The 20,487-nt window shown below is 46.7% G+C and overlaps 1 protein-coding gene across 12 annotated transcripts in view; it reads right to left on the bottom strand.

Annotated features, from left to right (window-relative positions):
- LOC119163941 (Protein associated with topo II related - 1) overlaps nucleotides 1-20,487 on the bottom strand; it is a 240,719-nt gene that overhangs the window by 69,874 nt on the left and 150,358 nt on the right. For all 12 annotated transcript variants that reach the window (XM_037416018.2, XM_037416019.2, XM_037416023.2 and 9 more), the window contains one exon: nucleotides 18,506-18,627. In XM_037416018.2, the coding sequence (XP_037271915.2) occupies nucleotides 18,506-18,627 (122 nt within the window). The remainder of the gene's footprint in view (nucleotides 1-18,505; nucleotides 18,628-20,487) is intronic.

Here is a 20,487-nt window from a genome sequence, read left to right as displayed (position 1 = left end):
CGCTTGCGGGACAGCCGAACGACATTCACCCTTGCAAAAGGCGTGGCTCATTCAGCAATCGATACAAGGTTGACTGCCAGATGGGGAGATTGAAGGAGACTATGGCGTTTCATTCATCTTCCAGGGCTCAATGTTCCTGTGATTCGCGGCTGAGACTTTCTCCTTAATACCATGATCCTTGTGGACATTGTGAATGGCGGCTATCGTGATGACCTATTTTGCCTGCTCAAGCTGTTCATTAGTCCGCCGGCTTTTACCGTTGCCTTTGCCGCAGAAGCGTCGGACACGTGCCCTGCGCAGAGTTCGAGGCCAAGGCCCTGCTCAACGCACTCACAGTCCTATTCAGGAACGAGAGACTCGGCACGAACCGTGTCGCGCGCAAACTTCGGGGTCATACCCTGGCGTTACGCACTCGCCAGCTCGAAACCCCTGTTTGGATCAACCGATACGGCACGAAGAGGCACCACATCCTCTGGTCACTTGCGCGACTCAGTTGGATGGTACACAGAAGGCTCGCCTTTCAGCATCGTTGCGTTAGTACCACAAACTCTTCACCGATCAACCGAACTGCACCGGTTTTGTGAGCCACGTGATCAAAACTGCCGACGCACTTTGAAGTGTAACCCCAGGCCCGTCAGTCTCACCAAAAGGCACATTATCGATGGATTGCAAGACGACATGCTTGCGGCAGGCATTAGTCGTTGCTCATCAAGCTCCTGAGCAACTCCAATTGTGTTGGTGCCTAAGAAAGATGGCAGTCATCGCCTGCGCGTAGACTATCGCCGTCTGATTGGAGCGACTCATAAGGATGCCTATCCGCTCTCCACAATAAACTGCACCATAGGAAACCTTAGTGATGCACGATAGTTTACCATGCTTGGCGCCTCTAAGGGTTACCTACAGGTCCAGATGGGCGAGTGTGACCAATGCCAAACTGCGTTCACATCTCACAGAAGGTTGTTCGAGTTTACTCGTATGCTCTTTGGTCTTTGCGATGCTCCTGCTACGTTTCAAAGACCCATAGACCGCGTCCGCAGGGAAGCAAAGTGGTCATACTGCATGTGCTACCTCAACAACAACGTGATTTATTCACAAACCTTTGAAAAGCACTTGGCCAATGTTGCCGATGTGCTCGAGAGGGTGAGGACCGCCAGGATGACACACCCCGCTAAGGTCCAATTAGTGCAGAACCTTATTAAGTTACTCAAGTTTACGCTGGACGAAGGCTCCATTGAGTGGGATCGGGAGAAACTTCAAGCTATCCTCGATTTTCCCGTTCCCAAGGAAGTACGTGGCCTTCACCACTTTTTGGGAATCGTTAACTTTTACCGTTCTTTCGTTCCGTCCTGTGCCTGACTGCAGATGCCCTTGAGTAAGCTCTAGGCCTGCTGAGTGTATGGGGACCTGAGCAGAAGGAGGCATTTTGCCGACTGTCTAACCTTATTGCGGAAACAGCGCAGCTCAAGCTCCCCGACCTGACCAGACCATTCGTTGTGCGCACTGATGCAAGCGATCTGGGTTTAAGAGCCGTCCTCCTACAGGAATACGATGGCGTGTTGCAGCCATTGGCCTTTGCCTGACACTACTTGGTCCCGGCGAAGAAAAATTATACCGTGACTGGAAAGGAGAGCCTCCCCATCATGTTTTAACTGTGGAAGTTTGATGTCTACCTTGATCGGGCGAAGTTCATGGTGCGAACAGATCACAGTGCGCTCAGCTGGCTGATCCAGCTTCGTGAGCCTGCAAGCAGGCAGGAGCACTAGGCTTTCCCAATACAGCACTATAACTTTGCAGTGCAGTATCGAAAGGGGAGGACCAATGTGGTAGCTGACGAACTATCCCATGCCCCATTGTCAGCCAAGAACCTTGATCTTGACGCGACAGCCGCTAGTGGTGCCTTTGCACATGCATGCGTCGGGGGCGAAACGGCGGCTTCGCCACCATTCGGCAAAAGGGGACAGTCTTCATGCGGACAAACCTTGGCTGCTATCCAAGTAAGCGGCCCACTGCGAAGCAACCGAGCGGGGGAGGTTTCCGTAGGCCACGATGCCGAGAGCGAACCCGTGACGCCTACGCAAGCGGCGGTCGCTGCGGTCTTGAGTGGTCGCAATATCAGATTTCCCCCCTTTTGGGAGAATGGGAATCGCTTTTAGCAAAAAGAGCTACTGAAGGCTCAGCAAAGTAATCCATTTTGTAGCGAAATGTGCAACGGTCTCAGAGAGACAGAGCGCCCTTACGCTGTTGCCCAGCAGTAGGGGCCGACAGCGACTGTTTCCATGAGACGGAGCGCTGTTACACTGCTTGCCCTGCAGCGGGAGCGGATAGGGGGCTGGAACCAGCGTGTCACCGAGTTCCCGGCGGATTCATATTTGCTGAACCATAACTGGCTTCTGCTGAAGTATATAGCCACTGACGACGAGTATATAAATCCGATTGTGGTTATGCCCAAAAGTCTGAGAGCCACACTGTTGCGATCCTCTCACAACAAAACCATGGCCGGTCACCCGAGTGGCTTAAAAGTTTTTGCAAAAGTGAGCCACGCTGTGACCTGCCTCGGCATGAAGCATGACATTTTTCGCTATTGTTGTTCTTGCCCCGTCTGTCAAACGGTGAAATCAAAAGGTGGCAAGCCGCCCAGTCTGATGAAACCGATTGTCAGAGAGCATCCATACGATGTGGCCACCTGCGATTTCATGGGCCTGTTTCTTAGAAGTAAGCCGCAATTCATTCACCTCATGGTAGTCATTGATCACTTCTCTGAGTAGGTGGAATTGTTCCTTTTTGGAAGGTGACAACACGAGCTGTGCTCTAGAAGCTGCAGGAAGTGTTTTGCTGGTTCGGCTTTCCAGAAAGGCTCATCACGGACAACACTTCGTATTTCACCGCTCGGGTAATTGGTGTCACGTGCCGTTCCTTCGGAATGGATCACTGCATCACTTCACCCTACCATCCTCAGTCCTATTAGATGGAGCACGTCAATCGTACGCTCAAATGGATTTTGGCGGCCTTTGCTGAAAGTCAAAGGGACTTGGCAGACCATTTGAGTGAGCTCGCATTCGCTATTCGAACATAAGAAAGTCACTCGACTGATTTGTCGCCCGCCTTCTTAAGGGGGGAAGATACACATGATAGGCAACTTTATGTGTATATCTGAACGAAATTTTCACAGTATGTGTATTTTGATGTGCAGATTCTAAAAATTTAATTACTTTTTGATAGGTCAAGTGTTTCCAAGATAACCTGGGTCCTTTGTTTGGAGCCCTATTAGCATTTAGTAGGATGCACCAAAACAGTGGCAACAGTGTAAAACAATGTAGGGTGTTTAAAGGGTGCAATATGCTATAAATCATTTTTGGGGTCAATTTCAACAAGAGTTAGAGGACAGCAATGTTTGCAAAAAAAAAAAAAGGCACCTTCACCTGTCACGCATGTGACTCAATTGAAAAAAAAAAAATTGATGTGTATATTGCCTTCAAAATAGGCATATTGCATACTGAATGCATTTATCTTTTTGGCAAAAAAAAGAATTATGCTGATAGCTCGAATAGAACATAGGTTATTTTCCCTCCAACTTCGAAGATGTTTCAAAATTGATGTTCTGAGAAAATGAGAAAAAACATTTCAAGACACTCTTATTAAAAGAATACTAATTAAATCTTATGAAAATTCACAAGGGACATAATCTGAATGCATCACATTCTTATGCTTCTTCTTGACCAGCTTTCTCCGACTCTGGGACGCTTTTCTCTATTTATTTGAGGTTTCACTCCGACAGCCCTTCTCGCTAGCCCTCGGGGTTGTGCTGCTGGATGATGTACAGCTGCTCTAGAATAGCAGCAGATGCATTCAGATTACCCATGTTGAAGCACAGTACAGAGAGAGAGAGAGAGAGAGAAAAATAACTTTATTGGGTTGAAAAAAGAAGGAGTTTAGGAGCTAGATACGTGGGGCCCCATGTCCAAGGCTCCACTGGGGTGTGCCACCTGCCGGACGTGGTTCAGGAGTGCTAGTTGCATTTCCGGGTCCAAGGTAGCAAAGAGTGCCTCCCACTGCTTTAAAGAGTTTTCCATTCTATACATACGCTGTAAGCGATAGTGGTTCATTTGGCCGTTTAGCACAACTCCACGAGATATGGTAAAGCGTCGGCGGCGAGTCGTGACCCCACGGACAATCGCGCCCATACAAAATTGGATGAATTTTGTGCAGTCGTAATAAATTCGAATAAACTCCCGTTTGAATTTTATGGAGGACTATGGCATCTTCCTCTTTAAGAGATTTGTGGAGGGTGCCATATTTCAGCCACGTGCATCGCTGGTGAGCAAGAAGCTCTTGCGGAGACATCCGAGCTGGGTTGTTTTCCTCCTCCTCGCGAAAGCTGTCATGCGTAGTTCTGGATAGTGGTAACAGCGAGAAAGGCTGCTGATCCGCTCAGTTGGTGAGCGCTCGAGCAAGAGCGTCCGCTCTCTCGTTACCTTCTAGGCCTGCATGTCCCGGGCACCAGACCAACCTATAGGTGTTGGTCGATTTGCCGCCTAAATGTTTGCAAATGTTCAATAGGAGGCGGCCTTTCATGAATAGCTGGCACACCCCTTGCGAATCTGAAGTACGGTGAAGTACGGCCGTCATTGCGCTCTCGACTTTTAATCGCCAATGTGATGGCAAAACACTCAGCCTTGGTCGTCGATGTAGTGTACAATGATGTGCTGGACACCATGGTTCTCGTGTCACTGCTTACCATTGTGACGACACAGCGCTTCCAGTTATACCTGGAAGCATAAACATATACCTTGTTCACATTGCCTCGGACTAATTTTCTGATCCATTTTACGCGCTCCTCTCGCCTTCCCTGATGCCACTTCTCGGTCATGTTTCTGGGGATAGGGGCGATCGAAATATGCCATCGGACTGGGTCTGGTATGTCTACCAGCTCCTCGTCCAAGTTTTGAGGTTGTGGTGGTATACCCGCCCTCATCAGTATCTCTTTTCCCGACTTCGTCTGGCTGAGACGGTTGCGCCGAGAGATCAATGTTGCTTCTTTCAGTTCAGCGTTTGAGTTATGCAGGCCGATCTCGAGAAGCCTCTGTGTCTGAGTGCTTATCGATAAGCCTAATGCTGCCTTGTAAGCCCCTCTGATGATAGAATCTACTTGCTCTTCCTCGCTCTTGTTCAGCGTGTGGATAGGCAAGCTGTATGTCAATTTGCTCATCACGAGCGCCTGCACTAAACGGACAGTATCACTTTCTTTCATGCCTTTTTTGTAGAAGGTGATCCTCTGAATCATCCTAGCCACTTGTTTACTTGCTGATTTAGGAAGACCGATAGTGTGATTTGCCCACCATTGCTTTGAACCCAGAAACCCAGGATTCGAGTGACGGTGACTTCTTTATTTTCTGCTTTTCTATTTCGATTTCTATTCTTCCATCACTTTTGTAGCGTTCGCTGTGTATTTTGATCACCTCCGATTTTTCGGGTGCCCAGCTGCGACCACTGGTTCTGGCAAGGTTTTCTACGGCCAGTGCTGCCTTTTGCAGAGTCTGCTCTTTGCTGACCAGGGAGGCCCGTGTGGCCCACAGAGTAATGTCATCCGCGTAGAGGGTATAACCTAGCTGTGGTTCAGAGTCCAAAGCCCGCGCGAGTCGACTCATAGCGATATTAAACAGAGGAGATATGATGGCTCCTTGAGGCGTTCCCTTGTTTGGCGTTCGCAATGGCTCAGACCTAACGCTTGAGATACCAATTGTCGTCTCCTGCTCAATGAGAAAATCCTTCATGTAGTTATACAGTCGAGCCCACATATAACAGCCCCATTTAAAAACGAACTTTCGCTTAAAACGAACAATATTTGCGTGACCGTGAAAATATACATTGGTTCAATGGCACAAAATCGCACTTACAACGAACGTCTCCGAGCGCCACTGATCAGTTATAGCGAACAGAGTCGGTCTGCCATCTTCCCGGGAAATCAATTTCGACCACCGATCAGGCATCGGCGAGGTGCCCATACATTCTCATTGTTAAACGCCGACCCTGGCTCCGCGACCCTCTAGTTGCCACTCTCCCCAACCCATGGAGAAAGGATGGAGGAAGGAAAGGTGTTCTTTTCCTCCATGCCCCGACTGCTTTTTCTTACGCACCTCGCAGTCCTTTGTTCCCCCGCTACTCTGAGCCCCCCGCATCGCCTGACGAGGCCCTCGTCTTCACACTGCCACCGATCTTTCGAAGACCAGTCGGCCATCTACCCTGTTTTTGATCGCTGGTACTGTCGTTGGCGTCGCCGGCCTGAAGTGACCAGACCATTTGCTAACATCGTCGGCCACCGACAAATCCGATAGTCTGCATCTAGTGCACGCACGTACGCTACCCCACCGACTCTGATAATTTGCGATTCCTTTCGTATTTAAGACTTGTTCTCGCTCCCTTTGCATTCGGCTCGGCATGCCTTCTGTGCATGTGCGGAAGTGCGAAAACGGCTGCTAATTTGCATGGAACGAATCGCGAAATATCGAAGTTCGTAAGGCCATGCAAACCTGCCAGCGCAACAAAACGATTTTTGACCACGGCCGCCGATTCTTCCAACACCGCCGCGCGCACCGATCCAGGCGGCCATGCTTTGACTTCTGCGCGTGCAGAAGTGGCAGCGCAGATTTGTGGCAGCGCATCGTCGACTTCGACCTGGGAGAGCGGGTAAAACATCTGTTGCGATGGTTTAATTACGGCCGAAGGTGATGTTGACACTGCGGAACCGTGCACAGATTGGGGCATTGTGAATGAAGTACGTGGCGAGAGCGATTTAGAGAAATCGGATTGCGAGAATGACAAAATTTTGGAGCCAGTGCCTCATGCAGCTTATGCCACGGGCCTCGGCGAACAAGCACCCTGCCGTTTTAAATGAACTCGAGGCCCCCCTTATCGCTTTTGCTCTTCGAGACACGTGCATCACGGACTTTTTTCTGCTCTTCGAGACACGTGCATCGCGGACTTTTTGGGGGCAAAAAAGTTTTGTGTTTTCACCCGCAACTTTTAAAAAAAGCAGTTTTTCATTTACTACGAACTTCGGGATATAGCAAACGGATGCCGCGTCACACTCAGGTTCGTTATAAGCGGGCTCGACTGTGTATCTTTTCCCCGCAACCAATTATATTTATCTCTGAGAGTATAGCTTGATGAGAGATATTGTCAAAAGCTCTTTTTAAGTCTAGAGAAAGCAGCAAATGCTCTCCACCCTTGGGAACGCCTCTTAGGACCTCTTCTTGTATCAGGAGGAAAGCGTCCTGTGTCGAGAGACCACTGTGGAAGCCCAGCATGGTGGCCGGAAACAGCCCCCTGTCCTCTATGAAATTCTGAAGTCTGGTGTGAACGACCCGTTCGAAAAACTTCCCCATACAGGACGATGTTATCACTATCGAAGGTTACAATACAGTGTACTTAAATAGAGAAACAAGAGCAGGAGGTGGTGTATGTATGTACCTTAACCATGAAATGAGATACGAACGGTTAAATGAATGGTGTCAATGCTTGGATGATTGTGAAATTGTATCTGTTAAAGTGGACAACTGTGTATTTGTGACAGTGTACAGATCTCCCGATGGTAATATTAACAACTTTATGCAGTTCTTGGATCAGATGTTTGCTTTCATAAATGAGCATAATTATAGCATTGTATTGTGAGGTGACCTGAATGTTGATATTGTTACGGGAAGGAGACTGACTCAGAGGGGTAGTCACCGATCACCGATGTACTTACAGCCGGTTAGGCGAGCAGCGCCAGCCACACCGATTAGCTCATGCCAGTGCATGGAGATGAACAAGACGAAGCAGATAGACTGTTGCGGGCAAGTGTAGACGGAGCGTACTGGTCGAACAGTCTATGAGGGCAGAATGCGCAGACAGAAAGTCGAGGCCCAAGATTACGTCGCGAGGGCATTTATCAAGGACGGTGAAGAGAACAACTGTGTGTCGATCCGCAATGCTCACACGAGCGGAGCACATTCCAGCGATAGATGCTATTCCACCATCCGCAACACGGACGAACTGAGTGGTCGCAGGTGTGAGAACCTTCTTGAGCTTGTGGCAAAAATCACTCGTCATCACGGAAAGTTGGGCGCTGGTGTCGACAAGAGCAGTGACATATACGCCGTTTACTTGTACGTCTATGAGGTTCCGTTTTGTCGGTATCGTCAAAAGAGGATTTTCGGTCAGTCCGAGCGATGCAGCGCCACCTCCGGGGTCTGAAACACTTAGTTTTCCGTCGGAGAACCTCGTGGGAAGACGGGGGAAGATGGTCGGCCGGGCTGTGGAAAACGAGACTGGGGACTTTGGGGGGATGGAGAGCGGGAGTAGCGGTGTTCCGAAGCAGGTTCCTGGGCAAAATGGTCGCGGCTGGTCTCATGGCGATAAGCAGGACGTGCATAGAAGGGACGAGAGGACGGTTGTGCAGGAGGACCCCAGCGACTTCTGCAATAGCGAGAAATGTGCCCGATTCTGTGACACGAGAAGCATATCGGCTTGTCATCGTGTGTTCGCCATGCGAACGGATTACGAAACGTTGAGGGAAAGCCGGTCGGGAAGGGACGTGCAGGCGTGTATCGGGGCTGGTAGTCTGTGCGGGGAGTCTGTGAGATAGAGTGAATTCCCAAGCTGGCGATTTCCTGCCAGACGACTGCTTGAATGAGAGGCAACGTACTTGACGGAGAGGGGTCAGGGGACGTTGGTCCCACCTTAGCTGGAGCAGCCGCTTCAAGCTCCCGCCTGACGATTCGCGTCAAGTTGTCACAGGTGTCCGGGGGATGATATGTGTCGAGACACGCTAGGACGTTGCAGTGGTGTTCGGGAGGCAATGAAACTGATGGGAGATGCGTCTGCTTTTAGCTTGTTGGAACCGGCGGCATTCTTGAATGATCGCATCAACAGATGACACATTGTTGACTACCAACAAGTTGAACGCATCGTCGGCGTTACCCTTTAGGATATGGGCAACTTTTTCAGGTTCAGACATATTTTCGTCAGCTTGGCGGCACAGTGAAAGGACAGCCTGAATATAACCGATGTAGGGCTCCGTGGAAGATTGTGCGCGAGTCGACAACTCATTTTTCGCAGCTTTACGACGACCAGAGATGTAGCCAAAAAGCTCACGGATCTTTGCCTTGAAGCTGTCCCAGCTTGTTATGTCATGCTCGTGGTTATCAAACCAAACACGAGGGGTTCCGTCGAGATAAAAGATGACGTTTGCGAGCATAAGAGTGGGATCCCACCTGTAAGTGGCGCTGACGCGTTTGTAGAGGCGTAGCCACTGGTCGACGTCGGAACCCTCGCTGCTTGAGAACACGCTGGGGTCTTTGAGCGCGGGAAGCGTCACGAAAGTTGTTGCGGGCGCTGGGTTGACAGGTCGGGCAGAAGGGGGAGCGACCGGAGAGGATGTAGCCGAGTCTTGAGTGGTCATGTTGAAAGCCGCGAGGGAGCGTCCGCTTCGGAGTTCCGTGGCGAGGACGGGGATCGCACAACTCCACCAAACATGTTAGGGGAAGGAGACTGACTCAGAGGGGTAGTCACCGATCACCGATGTATTTACAGCCGGTTAGGCGAGCAGCGCCAGCCACACCGATTAGCTCGTGCCAGTCTATCTGCTTCGTCTTCTTCATCTCCATGCACTGGCACGTAGCAATATGTTAGCAAACACAAAAAAACAAAAGGATATTTCCACACTTCTCGATTTTCACTTTTCATCAAATGTCATTGTCACTCCTACTCATATTACTCAATCGAGTGCAACATTATTAAACCTGTTCGTAACAAACTTTTCCTCAGTATCCCTACTTTCAAGCACTATGTCTACCGCGATTAGTGAACACCTCCTTGTATATTTCATTGCGCCCCAATTCCGTTATCAGCCCAGACAGTCCGTTTCTGGTATATTATATCGACCAGTGAGTTTAAAATCTCTTTCGAACTTTCAGGTTGAAATTGAGCGAACAAAATGGGACAACTTGTTTTCCTTGTCCACGGCTGATTTAGCTTATGACTATTGCATGCAAACGTTCATTTAACTTTATAATAAATGTTTTCCGCTTAGGACTTTGAAAAAGCCAAAGCGTGCTCGCAAACCTTGGATGACTTCTGAGATACTAAAAATGATGAAGGAAAAAGATAAATTATTTAACGTATTTCTAGTTACACGAAATTCAGATGATTTGAAGACGTATAAAAAATTAAGAAATTCAGTTACTAAAGTCCAACGGCAAGCAAAACGAAATTATTATCATTATATGTTTGAACACGTCTCTGACAGCAAAGAAATCTGGAATAAGTTAAACTCCATCATATTTTGAGGTAGAGCTACAAATTGTTTAGAACTTGTAATTGATAATGAGGTTATTAAAGGCAACGAGTTAGCGGATGAATTTGATGAATACTTCACATCTATAACTAAAAGCTCGTACCAAACAAGTGCTTGTGAGTACTTACCAGCACCACTCAAGGAATTAATATTTTTTTGTCCGACAGATGAAGATGAGGTAATACGAGTGTTTTAAAGCTTTAAGATGTCTAAGAGTGAGGATTTGAATGGCCTAAAAATAAAAGCGATAAAACATGTTATTGACCTACTTAGTCCATGTCTGACACACATTTACAACGTTTCCTTAAAAAGCGGCATTTTCCCACAAAATATGAAGGATGCTAAGGTGACGGTGGTCCAGAAAGGTGGAGACAAAAACACTTTAACAAATTACAGGCCGATTTCAATTCTCCTGCTTTTTTCCAAAGGACTTGAAAAAATTATTCATACTAGACTGTTGAATTTTTTCCATACACATTCAGTTATAACTGAATCACAATTGGTTTTAGATCAGGCTACTCAACCGAAAGAGCCCCGTTGTTTCAAAAGGAATTGATTCTCAAAAATATTGAAGCCCAAAAGTTCACATTTGGCATATTTCTAGATATGTCGAAAGCATTCAACAAAATAAACCTCAAGACATTATTAGGAAAGCTGCAGTGTTATGGAATTCGTGGTGCAGCCTTAAATCTGATCCAAAGTTACCTAACAGACAGACACCAGTGTGTATCTATCAACAGGGAAATTTTGTCCGTGCAAACAGTTAAAGATGGTGTTCCCCAAGGCAGCATATTGGGTCCCTTTTTGTTCACTATATTTATAAACAATAATGTACATGTTGACCCTTCAGTCCAATACGTAATTTATGCAGACGATACAAGTTTTTTTCAGGTACGAATGTTAGTCATCTAGTAAATACTGCTAACTCAAGATTACAAAAGATATACAGTTGGACGCTTAAAAATTCTTTACTTATAAATTGTCTTAAAACAAAAGCTGTTCTTTTTCGTGCCAAATCTCCCCTCAATAAAACCACTGAACCCTACAATCTCATGTTAAATAGCAGCATAATTGAATTTTCTTCCACCGCAAAATCTTTGGGCGTTGTTTTCCATGAACACATGAAATGGGATTATCACACGGAATTTTTATACAATAAGCCTTGCAAAGTCTTCAAAAAATGTCAGGGTTTATTGCCAGTTCCTCAAAAACTTCTGATATTTAATGCCCTCTTTACATCACATCTGAGTTACTGCAACCTAATTTGGGGTAATGGAACAAAGCAATCTATTAGTAATCTTCTTATCTTAAAAAAAGGCAGTACGATCTGTTGCTAACCCCCCTTTTAATGCCCATACTTCACAATTATTTGCTAAATACAAAATAATCAAATTAAACCTGCTCTACGAATATTCCTTAGCAGTCTCTTTTAGATCTGATAGCATAAAAGGTAGCGGCTATATACATAGTTTAGCTAACTTGCAATTAAATCCTTCAACGCGCCTAAACCGACACTCTGAATATTGGCATGTGCCGAGACCGCGCACAAATTGTGGCTTTCAGGCATTGAGTTATTGCTTGCCGTATATACTAAATAAATTAGGAATTAATTATGAAAAAGTTCGTATGCTCTATAATATTTTTATTTTAAATATGCTTTATTATTTTGTGTGTAGTATTATTTTCTGTTCGATTTTCTGTTCGAAAAGGCATGTAACATCTCTGTAGGTGGAGCGACCATTCGTTCGATTCCCCGTACAGGCTTTCCGCGGGGCTTATGCGAAAAGCACCCGTGGAAAAACAGATGCCTAGATGGTGAACAGGATCAAGCATTTCAAAAGCAGTGAGTGGCACAGACTGATATGCTATTGCCCCGTAGTCTAGGCGGGTACGTATAAGACTTTTATACAAATGATTTAAACACTTCTTGTCACCTCCCCACGTAGTGCGTGACAACACCTTTAGAACGTTCATTGCTTTTATGCACTTGTTTTTTAAATACTTCATGTGTTGTTTGAAGATTGGATTGGCGTCCAAGATTAGGCCTAAAAATTTGTGTTCAGTATTAACGGAAAGACGTTGCCGATGCAGTTGAACATGGGGTTCGGACCGAATGCCTCTCTTCCTAGAGAACAAGACACACGTGCTTTTGAGTGCATTCAGTTGGAACCAGTTTTCCTCTGCCCAATCTGATACTTTGTTCAAACCAAGCTGAACCTGCCGCTCCCACATGGCCAGATTACAAAATTTAAAACCAAGCTGGACGTCGTCGACATATGTGCAATAAAACATATTGCGAGAGATGGAGAAGCGCAAAGAATTCATTTTGATAATAAAAAGTGTTTTGGAGAAAACGCTGCCCACTCGGACACGAAATGTCCAGTTTCAAGTCACTCCCTTATTGTACATGAAATGTACATTAGAACGTCAGTCCTCTGACGTTCTAATGCATCATTTGTCTTATCCATTGCCTCCTTGGCAGCACTGGATGCCTGCACATGCGAGCTGGTTTTTCGAAGTTTGGGCCTCGCCTGGTCAGGCGAGGCCTTGAGACCAAAAGACACTAGAGTCTCTGGTCTCTGTTCAATAGTAGGCATAGTAGATTCAACTACTGCCGCCTCGGGGGCAGGCACCACAGCCAATGGCTCGCTCTGTGCAGGCAGAAGGAGTAGCGAGGGCTGGTGCGACGCTGCCTCCTGACAAGCCGCATCAGCATATGTGGGACCATAAAATAGAGAGACTCTTCCTTTTGCTTCTTTGAATGTGATGTTTTCTTTTTTTTATCTTTAATATGATGATCTCTTTTTCTTTTTTCTAAAGTGAACAAGACCGTGAGTAAGCGGCATCATTCCCGCTACAGTTCACACAGTGTGCCGGTGCTTCGCCGTTGGCGAACGCGTGGTTTACGACTCCACACACAGCCCAAGTTTGCTGGCCACGACAGCTTTGCAAGCCGTGGACATATATCTGACATTGGAAGCAAGGGCGGGATTTAGGAATATATAGCCTCATGGAAGTCCTTGTATACCCAGTTTGAATGGTTTTTGGCAGATCGCTGAAAGCAAAGGTCACTTTTAAGTGTTTAGTTGGTGTTTCCTTTTTTTTTTCCTTCTTGTCTTAATACGCTGTATGTTGGTCACGTTCTGGCTCTTCCGTCCTCCAGAAGTTCAGCTTTGGTCAGGTCAAGCAAATCTGCGTTCGATGCTACCCCTCGAGCAGAGTTCATAGATCTGTGCGGTCTACCGTATTTACTCGATTCTACCGCGCCCTCGATTGTAACGCGCACCCGATTTCCACCGCGAAAAAAAAAAAAAAGTAAGACATCGATTGCAACGCGCACCCATTTGTCTCGCTGGCCCGCACGATCACACCACTCGAAAAAACGACTCCTTTCGGGAACGTCTTCCATTTAAATATGAGGTACGGGCGAAGCTTGTGCCCATCTGACGTGTAACAGAGCATTGCCGTCACTGTAGTTTTACCGTGGACCGATGTCAGCACGCGAACTTGCTTCGCCCCCTTCTTCTCGACGGTTGTGGTGCCAGGCATGTCGAAGAAAGAGGCGTCTGATCGGCATTCCCGATTCGCCCAAGCAGGTAGCCGTTGTTGCGCCACAAGTTTAGGACGAACCTCTGAAAACTGTGAAGCTTTTCATCGTACTCCTCCGCAAAACTTTTCGCATATGCATATTCCCCTTCGGAGGGAAAAGCCTTTCCTCTTCATAAAGTTAGTTAGCCAGCACCTGCTCGCTTTAAACTGGCCCCGCATTAGACCTTTTTCTAAAACTAATTGCATAGCCCGCACTTGGAGCAGTTCTGTCGTCACGGGCCGCTCGCTGCTGAAGCACATACTCGCCGAGCAGCTCTTTAATTTGCGGAAACCGACCCTGCTGTGGTCCACTGAAGCCTTTGCGTGAAGCTTTGCTGTCGACAATCTTCTGCTTTTGTTTCCGCCGATCCCGCACGCACGTTTCGGGAACTCCGAACGACCGCGATCCGAAACGACCGCATCGCGTGTGCGTTTTCGCACACGCGATGGCTTTTCTTTTAAAAGCGGCATCGTGGTGCACTAGTTTTTGGAGTCGGCCCTTCCACGCCGTCGATGCTAATGCACTACTAGATGACGAACTCCTCAGCACACGTACGAAGTGCCGCACATGGGAAACACATAGGCAGTAATGGCTAACGCGCCATGCCGACGCACGTAGGGGGCGGCCATTTTGGATTTGCCGATGGCAATAGATTGAACGTATTTTTTTTTCGTACTCGATTCTAACGCGCATGCGATTTATGAACTCGCTTAACCGGAAAAAAGGTGCGCGTTCGATTCGAGTAATTACGGTAATACTGATTAGTGTGTCACCAAAAGTCGTGAGAGAGTTCAGCTTTTTGAATTGGTCTTTCTCTCGCATCTCAAGGAGTAGATCTCACTGGCCATTTAGGGATGGGGAATACAGTTCTGGCTTGCTTGTGTTAGTTTTCTCACAGTGTATAACATGAAAGTGAGGAAAGATTCAACTTGGCCGGTTGAAAAAAATGACGTCTACGGTGCGTAACCGCTTTGAGGAAACATGATCACTAAACAAAAGAAATGTTTTATGCATGCTAATTGTACGTTGTTGAGCAGTGTTGGCGGACACCCACCACGGAGCCCAACGAGGGGACGCTGCAAGTTTGCGGATGCTGAAAGCTTGCAGACGTCAGCTGTACAGCACTGCTGTAACCCAATGCGCCTAGGCCAAGGTAGCCTATTTGCACAGGGTTAACGCTTGCCACCGAGAAAATTGGAAGTAAACAGAAGGGAGAAGTAGACAGGAAAGATAAAAAAGTGAGAAAGACAAAAATGTAGGAAGAGACAGATATAGGAAAAGGCGACTGCCGATTTTCTCCTCGGTGGGTCAGTCCAGGGGTGCCGTCTACGTGAAGCCGGGGCCAAAGGAATGTGTTGCCTCTGCGGGGGGGGGGGGGGGGGAGCCTTGAAGGTATAATCACCTGGCGCCGGCTCAACCCCTAGGATCCCTTTTTTCCCCGGACACGGCAAAGCCACGCACGGCTAGGCGTGGGAGGGAGTCAAAACCCCCCCATAAGCTCGAGTTCATAGTTCACCGGCACCATAGTTATAGGTGCCCTTTGTTATGCCAGGACTCTTAGGCATTTGATGTTTGCTCTTGTGGGCTTTTGATGCTTTTTTTTTTTAAACATACTTCCTCCTTCTCTGCAGCTCTGTGAAAGAGGTGTTTTCAGGCTTCAGGCCAAACGATGCACAAAAGCCTCGACAAGAATGAAGAATGCCACAGTTGTACTTGCAGATGGCTTCATTCACAGCTGTTTCGGCGGCAACCAACGAAGCATTTTGGGTTTTCTTGCCTTGGCAACGACTGAGCAACTGAGGATCAGAATGGTGGCATTGGTAGAATGGCAGCAATGCAGTTGCAACATGTGCTGCCAGTTTATACATCCTGTGCGATAGGCATGACAGAATACATTGTAATTCACTAAGGCCATATATGAAACAATTTCACATCTTTCTTGTGTTTAACCTGTCATTGGCATAATTAAGTACTTCTTGATTACAAATAATCACTGAACATTTTTCATTTATAGAGATATTTGTTGCATCCGAACAATGGCTCACACCACGACACCCTATGCCTTCTTTCCAAATAAAGAAAAGCTACTGGCAAAAACTGGTGTCACAGGAATTCTTTAGCAGTTTATTTAATGCTGCCAGTCGGGCATATAAAAACTCGTGCCCCTGCTTCACACATGCTCGCTGTGAAACGTATCATGACATGGCCGGTCGCAGAAACTCTAATCTCCAAGGCTTTCATTGCCTCAGAACATTCCTAGACGTCCACGGGGATACCAAGCACGGCTCCAAGCATGACTAAATAACATCACAAAAGCTTATTGACAGCACTTCCTATGATCGTGAAGTGCGTGGGCACATAGACAGTGCAGCCGGCGCCTGATGCACTTGGCAGCGACGTTCGGTGACAACGCGCAGAATGTGTAGCTACAGCGATGAAAAATCGCTGCACACTGCGCTTGTTATTGCATTTCCGAGTGCGGACGTGGAAAACTGCTAGCTGCTGCTCCGAGCAATCCTTGGCAGTGGATGGGGGGGGTGGGGGGTTGACGAGCTTGACTGTCGGGTCTCGCTGCCAATGCATAAAATGCCCATCTGCGGTTCTGAGGAGCTAGCGAATGAGGTGCTTCTTTGCTTGCAAAGAAGCATGTTGCCACAAGTGCACTAGCACGTTGTTCTTGCCCGCAAAGTTCGTCCCGTCGTCAGCGATGTTAGACCTAAAGGTGACTCCAATGACGCGGCGCGCTCATAGACCGTGCGCCAGCTCGTAGTAATCTGAGAGAACATCCGCTTACAGCTAATAACTAAAGTGTAATTATATCCCAAGTGATCGTCGAGCCGTGAACAAGTCACGAACTAGCGATTTTCGACAGCCATGTCCTTGCAATGCACAAGCAGCAGACGACAATCTCCCGGAGCGAGCATCGGACCAATGGCAAGGTGAGCTAGGGCAACATGACGGCCACAGTTAATCAGGGGCCTTGAAACGACCTTTAGACATATGCTTTTTGTGCATTTGTTTTTCGAGGGAGGAGCGAGCTGAGGCGAGAAATTTGAACACGGAGAAATGCTCTTTTCGATGAGCCCAAAAAGCTGGCTCCCGGCCGCGCCATCGCGACGCTATAATTTTTTGAAAATCGCTGTTTTCTCGCAATTTTCAGAAACATTTTCACTAACTAGATGGGTGAAACAAATTTTCAGAAGTGGTTTTGCACAGTTCTCAGTGTAAATATTTTGAAATCAGATAAAAAAAGGTTTCCAGAAATTGAAAACATGATTTTAAAAAAATCTGTTTTTTCGTCATTTTTCGTGATACAAAAGCCAATTTGCACTATACACTTTGCCTAGCAGGTTCCTTGGCCAGAAATGATAGAAACATTTCCAAGGACAGAGCAAGCAATGGTGTAAAAGGTGGGAAATGGTAATTAATTTTGAGAAAACTGCATATTTATGTCTGAGTAACAAAATCCGAAAACTGGAGTTTACTTATAATGTAGGTGGATACGCTATCAGGCAAGTAGAAGAATTCAAGTACTTGGGCGTAACGATTACATCGAAGCTTAGCTGGACAGCACATATTGATGGTATATGTTCTGCTGCCAGGAGAAAATTAGGCTTTCTAAAATATAAATTGGGTCGTTCTTCTAGTTCACTAAAACTTAGAGCCTATAAAGTCATAGTTCGTCCTTCTCATGAATATGCCAGCATTGTGTGGGACCCCCACACAGCTGGTAATATACAGAAAATAGAAAAAATACAACGATTAGCTGCTCGATTTATATACAACCGGTATAGATGTCGCGATTCGCCGTCAGCCCTGTTGCAGGATGCGAACCTCCAACTTTTGGCCGATCGAAGGAAAACTGCTCGGCTTAACTTTTTCCGCCTTTTATACTTTTCCAGATCAGGATTGCATGCACCATATTACATAACACAGGACACAACCAGGGCTTCACGTCATAAACATAGTCGCAGCATTACACCTATATTTGCACGCACTAACATTTACAAGTATTCATTTTTCCCGAGAACTGTCTCTGATTGGAATGCTCTGCCCCATGATTCCCCTATGCTCGACATGCCGAGATGAAACTATACCCTTTTCTTGTCGCTTAAGTCTGCTTCTTTGCCTGTATTTGTCCCTTGTTTTTCACGAATTTTTAATGTACATGAATTTTGTTCTGCAGTGAATGTATACTGCAGCGGAAGTGTATGTATGTAGAAGAATTTTGAACTGTATTGCCCTCTCCTGCATGGACCATACTTGGTCCGCAGTATGTGATAAATAAAAATAAATAAAAATTTGCAGCAGGCACGGAGACGCCATTACCCTAATGCCTGTCATGCGTTATTTCTCACGTGTTCACAAGAGCCTTGACTACATTGTCTGACATCTTTAAAATTTGGTGAACGGCCCCTCCTTGCACTGCCTGGTCTCCATCTGTTGATGCGACACCAATCTTGGTTGCTGTGTATGCCTGCTTGACCAAATTCACACAAGCAAAGAAAAAAAAAAAAACAAGGGCACCTTCATAACGGAATATTTTATGAGAGGAATGTGTTTGTTTCCCCACAGCCACTCACCACATAGTAGTAATCATCCACATCTGGGTTCTCCGACTGCACTTGGAGCAGCTGAATCTTGACTAACCAATCCTTTTCTTTTTGCGTCATGAGCCCGGCATAAGGGTCGTCCAAATTGTCGCCTACAAGAAAAGGAATCAATAGAGAAACACCTCAGAGAATATCTGTGCTGTTTGGGGTTCCCATGAGTGGAAAGGCTACCATAAAACTAGAATATAAGTCAAATAAATTTTCAAAAACAGCCGTGGAAAGTTCAACCTTGTCCTTTGTACTGGTCATGGGCAGAAATACTTTGGAAGTCTGGCCAATATGGGCAACTGCCTCCATCGACTGGAGGGGAGGAGAAGGACTTTCCTAGCAGAGGCCATGCTTTGTCAAAAAAGCGTGGAATGCTCAACTGACATGATAGTTAATCTCGTTGTTAGTTAGTGTGATGTGTTGCCCTAAGTATATATATTTGCACTGAAAACATAAACCCACTTGTTGGTAATGAGCACTCTGTTCTGTTTCTTCTCTATGTTTCTTGTTCTTCTTGCACTGTTTTTTACCATTAACATGGATACGTTGCCGACAAGTGCAAATTAAAACAAAATGTACGCGTAACAAGTAAAAAAAAGAGAGAGAGAAACGGCACGCTCACCATTTCCACATGTTTATTGACAACAGTTGCAATAGTGCAGAGCGCGTGTGCATCACATGTACAGCGAGTATTACTGTTCGGCGGCATGTTTTCTTGTTGTTGCAAGTTCATTGGTTTGTTTTATACAAAGTGTGATCATTCCTACAAGGAAGGTATTCTATGATATATTAGTAGCTTAGCTTTTGCGGCACCATGGCTGACATTCTCGTGGTATTACGGGGGGGACGCGGCAATGGGAATGATGAATTTGGTCACAATTTCGGGTTTTTCATTTTTTTTTTTTTTGCAATCCTCGGACTTTCCTTTGCCTCGTAGTGAAATACTGTTACGGGGAAGATTTATTCGTCAACAGCAGGTTTTGCTAACGCTGTAAAGAGTGCACTGTCATGCAGGCTAACGGAAGAGCTCGAGAGTCCAACCCGCAACAAACACATTGTCATCTTCCTCCTTTTGGGTATCATTTCAATGCTTGAGCCGGAGTGACAATTTCATACACATATCATCACCCCGGCCGGTAAGGCACTGTCTCGGTGCCTGTTAAATGAGCGAGTCGGCGTTGTAGGGCTTAAGACGAGAAATGTGGATACTTCTATTCTGGGTATAGAAGCTGATGAGTTTGTGGTCGTGAAAATCCCATAGGTCACACATGTGACCTGACGTAGGACGCAGTAGGGTTCTACGTATCGCCATAGTAGTTTCTCGCAGAGGCCAACACGTCGAGATGGGAGGCACAGGAGAACAAGACAGCCCGCAGAAAAAACAGCATCCTTATGTATACGGTCGTCAAGATACTTTTGTGCTGTCTGCAATGACGATAACTGAGCGCGGGCTTTCGAGGGTGCCATGAGGGCCCAGGTGATGGCATCCTGAGCGTACGAAGTGGAGGATGGTTGGTCAGATGAAAGTAGGATGTCAAAGGCAGTAAAAGATGAAGTCCGAAAAGTAGACAAAATGATGAGTAGCTGGCTCTTTCATGGCACAACGAATTGTAGGCGAAGGTGACGAATGGCAAAGCTATGTCCCAATCAGTGCGGTCGCTAGATACATACAGAGAAAGCATGTCTGTCAACGTGCGGTTGAGGCGCTCCGTAAGCCCGTTAGTCTGAGAATGGTAAGATGTGGTGAAGTTGTGACAAGTAGCCCAAGATCGAAGTAAATCATCGACACGAGATAGAAAATAGCGGCCACGGTCGGTGAGCAGGTGGGACGGAGTGCCATGCTAAAGAATGATGTCGTAGAGCAGGAAGTCGGCAATGTCAGTAGCGCAGCTGGTTGGTAGCGCACGAGTGATCGCATACCGAGTGGCATACCGAGTGGCATAATTTGTGGCCACGGCTATCCA

Source organism: Rhipicephalus microplus, chromosome 8 (genome assembly GCF_043290135.1).
Source record: "Rhipicephalus microplus isolate Deutch F79 chromosome 8, USDA_Rmic, whole genome shotgun sequence".
NCBI lineage: Eukaryota > Metazoa > Arthropoda > Arachnida > Ixodida > Ixodidae > Rhipicephalus > Rhipicephalus microplus.
Note: the sequence above shows the minus strand (reverse complement) of the source record. Positions and strands in the feature narration are given on the sequence as shown.